At 44.5% G+C, this 6,322-nt stretch overlaps 1 protein-coding gene across 1 annotated transcript in view; it reads left to right on the top strand.

The window, feature by feature from the left end:
- The first annotated feature begins 485 nt into the window (after positions 1 to 485).
- The window catches only part of qkib (QKI, KH domain containing, RNA binding b), a 7,575-nt gene continuing 1,738 nt past the window's right edge, over positions 486 to 6,322 (top strand). The window contains exons 1-5 of the mRNA XM_027275510.1: positions 486 to 1,118; positions 4,180 to 4,316; positions 4,408 to 4,524; positions 5,823 to 5,966; positions 6,054 to 6,141. Of these exons, the coding sequence (XP_027131311.1) occupies positions 977 to 1,118; positions 4,180 to 4,316; positions 4,408 to 4,524; positions 5,823 to 5,966; positions 6,054 to 6,141 (628 nt within the window). The 5' untranslated portion in view covers positions 486 to 976. The remainder of the gene's footprint in view (positions 1,119 to 4,179; positions 4,317 to 4,407; positions 4,525 to 5,822; positions 5,967 to 6,053; positions 6,142 to 6,322) is intronic.

The following is a 6,322-nucleotide window of genomic DNA, read 5'->3' as shown; positions in this document are numbered from 1 at the left end:
CAGCGCAGGGTTCACGGAGACATTCCTCAGTGTGATCAGTGTTCCCTCAGAGAGACCAAGTTTCCACAAACACAAGAAGAAGAAGTGTTGTTGTTTTATTCTTCCTCTCCTCACCCCTCCTCACCCCTCTCTCTTTCCTCTCCTTTCAGGCCTTTTCTTCTCTTTTGTGGCTCCCAGGAGGGGGAGGATGGGGAGGAGGGGGAGGATGGAGAGGAGGGGGAGGATGGAGAGGATGGAGAGGATGGAGAGGAGGGGGAGGATGGGGAGACTCGTTTGCATGAAAAAGAAATTAAACCGTGAAAGTTTTAAAGAGACAGTTTGATTCACAGCGAGGAACGAACCAATGAGACTGTTTGTTTGTTTCAATGTTAAAGAAATCACAACAAACTAATGAAATAAACAGTGCATGTATCTTTAAAAAACACGTTTCTGTATAAAACCTGTTTATTTATTTCACACGGAATCATTTTTACATCCATGTTGTTCTGATCATTTCTGATAACGCGGATGCTCCGTTTTTCATGCTTTTACTCTGAAGGATGGGGCCGGAAGCTGTGTGTTTCCTGTTGTGGGTCTTGACGTGCTCAGGTGGTCTCTGTCAGTCCCGGTCTCTGTCAGTCCCGGTCTCAGTGTGTCTGTGTGTGTACGGAGGACCGGACAGAGCGGAGGGACGCAGCCGCTGCTCGCCGACAAACACCCTCTGAGCGCCGGGGAGCGCCGTTGAAGAGAGCCGGCAGAGGCGGAGCTGCTGGAGGTCTCCTCTGATCCGGATCAGTCCAGGAGGGTCCAGTCCAGGAAGGTCCACAGAGTCCGTATTTTATCGATTTCTAACTTTTGGGATTAAGAGCAGAACCAGAGGGCAGCTGCGGGACCGGGTCTGGGGCCGGGTCTGGATTTATCTTCATGCTCTGCACTGACACAGGAGGTCCGCTGTGATCCGGATCCCCCGGTACCTTCCTCTGTGTTCAGCGGGATCATGGTGGGCGACATGGAGGGGAAGGAGAAGCCGAGACCCGGTCCGGATTACCTGATGCAGCTCATGAATGACAAGAAGCTGATGAGCAGTCTGCCGAACTTCTGCGGGATCTTCCAGCACCTGGAGCGGCTCCTGGACCAGGGTGAGACCCGTTACCGCGCAGTAATCAGATTACTTCAGCACGTCAGAGTACCACACTCTCAAAATACTGCAAGCTTTCTTTTACTTTAGCACAAGTACTTCAAATATCTGCAGTAAAAGTATCATCAAATATCTGCAGTAAAAGTATCATCAGTACTTCAAATATCTGCAGTAAAAGTATCATCAGTACTTCAAATATCTGCAGTAAAAGTATCATCAGTACTTCAAATATCTGCAGTAAAAGTATCATCAGTACTTCAAATATCTGCAGTAAAAGTATCATCAGTACTTCAAATATCTGCAGTAAAAGTATCATCAGTACTTCAAATATCTGCAGTAAAAGTATCATCAGTACTTCAAATATCTGCAGTAAAAGTATCATCAGTACTTCAAATATCTGCAGTAAAAGTATCATCAGTACTTCAAATATCTGCAGTAAAAGTATCATCAGTACTTCAAATATCTGCAGTAAAAGTATCATCAGTACTTCAAATATCTGCAGTAAAAGTATCATCAGTACTTCAAATATCTGCAGTAAAAGTATCATCAGTACTTCAAATATCTGCAGTAAAAGTATCATCAGTACTTCAAATATCTGCAGTAAAAGTATCATCAGTACTTCAAATATCTGCAGTAAAAGTATCATCAGTACTTCAAATATCTGCAGTAAAAGTATCATCAGTACTTCAAATATCTGCAGTAAAAGTATCATCAGTACTTCAAATATCTGCAGTAAAAGTATCATCAGTACTTCAAATATCTGCAGTAAAAGTATCATCAGTACTTCAAATATCTGCAGTAAAAGTATCATCAGTACTTCAAATATCTGCAGTAAAAGTATCATCAGTACTTCAAATATCTGCAGTAAAAGTATCATCAGTACTTCAAATATCTGCAGTAAAAGTATCATCAGTACTTCAAATATCTGCAGTAAAAGTATCATCAGTACTTCAAATATCTGCAGTAAAAGTATCATCAGTACTTCAAATATCTGCAGTAAAAGTATCATCAGTACTTCAAATATCTGCAGTAAAAGTATCATCAGTACTTCAAATATCTGCAGTAAAAGTATCATCAGTACTTCAAATATCTGCAGTAAAAGTATCATCAGTACTTCAAATATCTGCAGTAAAAGTATCATCAGTACTTCAAATATCTGCAGTAAAAGTATCATCAGTACTTCAAATATCTGCAGTAAAAGTATCATCAGTACTTCAAATATCTGCAGTAAAAGTATCATCAGTACTTCAAATATCTGCAGTAAAAGTATCATCAGTACTTCAAATATCTGCAGTAAAAGTATCATCAGTACTTCAAATATCTGCAGTAAAAGTATCATCAGTACTTCAAATATCTGCAGTAAAAGTATCATCAGTACTTCAAATATCTGCAGTAAAAGTATCATCAGTACTTCAAATATCTGCAGTAAAAGTATCATCAGTACTTCAAATATCTGCAGTAAAAGTATCATCAGTACTTCAAATATCTGCAGTAAAAGTATCATCAGTACTTCAAATATCTGCAGTAAAAGTATCATCAGTACTTCAAATATCTGCAGTAAAAGTATCATCAGTACTTCAAATATCTGCAGTAAAAGTATCATCAGTACTTCAAATATCTGCAGTAAAAGTATCATCAGTACTTCAAATATCTGCAGTAAAAGTATCATCAGTACTTCAAATATCTGCAGTAAAAGTATCATCAGTACTTCAAATATCTGCAGTAAAAGTATCATCAGTACTTCAAATATCTGCAGTAAAAGTATCATCAGTACTTCAAATATCTGCAGTAAAAGTATCATCAGTACTTCAAATATCTGCAGTAAAAGTATCATCAGTACTTCAAATATCTGCAGTAAAAGTATCATCAGTACTTCAAATATCTGCAGTAAAAGTATCATCAGTACTTCAAATATCTGCAGTAAAAGTATCATCAGTACTTCAAATATCTGCAGTAAAAGTATCATCAGTACTTCAAATATCTGCAGTAAAAGTATCATCAGTACTTCAAATATCTGCAGTAAAAGTATCATCAGTACTTTAAATATCTAAAGTAAAAGTATCATCAGTACTTCAAATATCTGCAGTAAAAGTATCATCAGTACTTTAAATATCTGCAGTAAAAGTATCATCAGTACTTCATAAACAGTAGTCCTTGACGGGGAACTTCAGAACCGCCGGCCTGCCAAGGTTCACTCAGCTGAACCTTCAATCAACGTTTGCAGAACAACTGATCCACCATTTTCTTGGTTACCAAGGTGATGAGTCCATTGATGAGTCTCCATTGACTATGATGTCATCACTCCTGAAGCAGGGTCAGAAGTCCAAAGAACCACGGCCTTGGTCAGTTCTCCTTCAGCACCCTGGAATAAACTTTCCCGTGGAGGCTGAGCAATGCGACAAACGATAATTGAAGAACACGCCGTTCCCTTTGAGACCTGGAAGCATCTGTTCCTGATCCATGTGACACTGAAGAGTTTTGTCCGTCAAGACAAACAGTGTCCAGAGCCTTCAGAGTCGCAGGGAAGTTTCAGGACACCGAACCAAGAGCTTCTGGACTTCCTCAGTGACCTCTGCGTGAGCTAAGGGGGACTCCGGTTCAGGAGTTCGTCAAAGTATGTACTCGTTCCACTGCTCAACAATGTCCCTGCTCTGGATCAGCAGTTCACCTCCCCCACTGAACACAGCTTGATCTGAGCCCTGCATTCCCCTCCAGAGATGAACAGTTTCCCAGAACTTGAGGCCGAACGAAAGTCCTCCATGGCCTCCTTGAACTCCACCCCCACTGGGGTCTTTGTTATGGCAACTACTGGCCTGCTTGTACTTATCTGCTGCTTCAGAAGATCCCTGGACCACCAGAAAAACTCCTCCTTCCGCTTGACAGCTAAAAAACTACTAGTCCCAAGGAGGTCTCAACCTAGGCAATGCTGGCTCCAGACCCTGATCCGGAGTTTGATTCCAGGCCCAGCACATTGCATGGCGGCCTCAGATCAGTGCTTTTGAAGTCAGTTTATCAGAGTCCTGATGTCCATCGCTCGTATGAACGTGTGCTGTGTGTTTCAGAGATCAGCCGTGTGAGGAAGGACATGTACATCGACGCTCTCAACGGTTCAGAGAGAGTCAGCGAGCTACCAGACGCCGTCGGTCCAAACGTCCAACTGCAGGAGAAACTCTACGTCCCCACGAAGGAGCATCCTGACGTGAGTCTGACTTATTATTTATTATTATTATTATTTATTTGTTATTGATAGGTTGTCGTGGTAACCAGGGTGATTTCTCCGTGTTTCTCAGTTTAACTTTGTCGGGAGAATTCTGGGTCCTCGCGGTCTGACGGCGAAGCAGCTGGAGGCGGAGACAGGATGTAAGATCATGGTCAGAGGGCGGGGCTCCATGAGAGACAGGAAGAAGGTAACAGAGTGTCTTTGTGGTTGTTGTGTGGTTATCTGAAGTTGGTTGAAGGTTTTTAATAATAAAGTCTGTTCTGGATCAGGAAGTCCTGCTCTGTGACTGAGGCCCCCCAACCTGCAGGGCTGTAATCCAGCTCGGACTGTCAGTGAACGAATGACACGAGAGTTCAGCAAAATCTAAAATATGAAACATGGTTCACTAACGAATGAAACAAAGAAAGTGTTTAACGAGGTCAGCCACCTGCTACCCTAAGACAGAAAGAGGAGCAGGAGGAGGAGGAGGTGGAGCAGGAGAAGGTGGAGCAGGAGGAGGAGCAGGAGGAACAGGAGGAGCAGGAGGAGGAGGAGGTGGAGCAGGAGGAGCAGGGAGGAACAGGAGTAGCCGAGGGGAGGGAGTTTGGAGAATTAGGCGTGAGGAGCTGTTTATCAGTAGTGAGGCGCCGTCGGCACCCTGCTTCTCAATTCGTAGTATTAGTTGTCTCCGGCGTAGGAGGAGGTGGATGCCGGCGTAGTTCAGTCTTCCCAGTCGGCGCAGTATGATTCTTTTCGCCTTCGTCTTATGATTTTTTTCGCAGGCTTCGTAGCATTATTCGATTTCCGCATAATAGTCTTCGTCTGCGTTGTATATCATCTGTCGTATGTCCTGGTAAGCAGGAGGAGTTTTAGCAGGGATTGAAAGCAGGAGGGAGGAGGAAGGCAAAGGCGTGAGAGGAGGGTGGAGGAGGCAGTAGGAGGCTTAGTTTGGAGCAGGAGCAGAAAGGAAGGTTGTAGGCGTGAGGAAGGGAGGTTTTTAGGACAAAGGAGGAGGAGGTGGAGCAGGAGGAGGTGGAGGAGGAGCAGGAGATAATAACAGAAGTGTGAGCGAGGCTTTTGATTGGTTGTTTCTGGATTTCCTGCTGAAACAGACGATTTGTTTATCATAGTTCATCACACTGTGTTAAAATCGTCCAATCAGCTGCAGGTCCTCAGGTTGCTAGGCGGATTATGTCGTAATATGTTGATCATAGTGAAATAACTTCTTACTTCCTCTTTCTGTACAATCCACTTCCTGCCTTCAAAGAGAATTATCACCTGTCTGCCTCCACCTGTCTGCCTGTACCTGTCTGTCTGTACCTGTCTTCACCTGTCTGTCTGTACCTGTCTGTCTGTACCTGTCTGCCTGTACCTGTCTGTCTGTACCTGTCTTCACCTGTCTGTCTGTACCTGTCTTCACCCGTCTGTCTGTACCTGTCTTCACCCGTCTGTCTGTACCTGTCTTCACCTGTCTGTCTGTACCTGTCTGTACCTGTCTGTGTGCAGGAGGACCAGAATCGAGGGAAGCCTAACTGGGAGCACCTGAACGAGGATCTCCACGTCCTCATCACGGTGGAAGACGCTCAGAACCGAGCCGAGGTCAAACTGAAACGAGCCATGGAGGAAGTGAACAAGCTGCTGGTTCCTGCTGTGAGTCACCTGCCCGCGACCTTCTCCAGGTGTTAACAGTGTTTACATGGTGCAGCTTGTCATTGGTCGGTTGTCGGCGTGTTTCAGGCAGAGGGCGAGGACAGTCTGAAGAAGATGCAGCTGATGGAGTTAGCCATCCTGAACGGGACGTACAGAGACGCCAACATCAAGCCCTGTAAGAGACCGACCAATCAGAGTGCAGCAAACACAGACTCTCTGACTAACCTCCCCTCCTCCTCTCCTCTCCTCTCCTCTCCTCTCCCCTCCTCCTCCTCCTCCTCCTCTCCTCCTCTCCCCCTTCTCCTCTCCTCCTCTCCCTCTCCTCCTCCTCCTCTCCGCCTCCTCTCCTCCTCCTC

The sequence above is a fragment of the Larimichthys crocea genome, unplaced genomic scaffold, assembly GCF_000972845.2.
Source record: "Larimichthys crocea isolate SSNF unplaced genomic scaffold, L_crocea_2.0 scaffold143, whole genome shotgun sequence".
Taxonomy (NCBI): Eukaryota; Metazoa; Chordata; class Actinopteri; family Sciaenidae; genus Larimichthys; species Larimichthys crocea.
The sequence above is the reverse complement of the archived record's forward strand: the minus strand, read 5'-3'. Positions and strand labels throughout refer to the sequence as shown.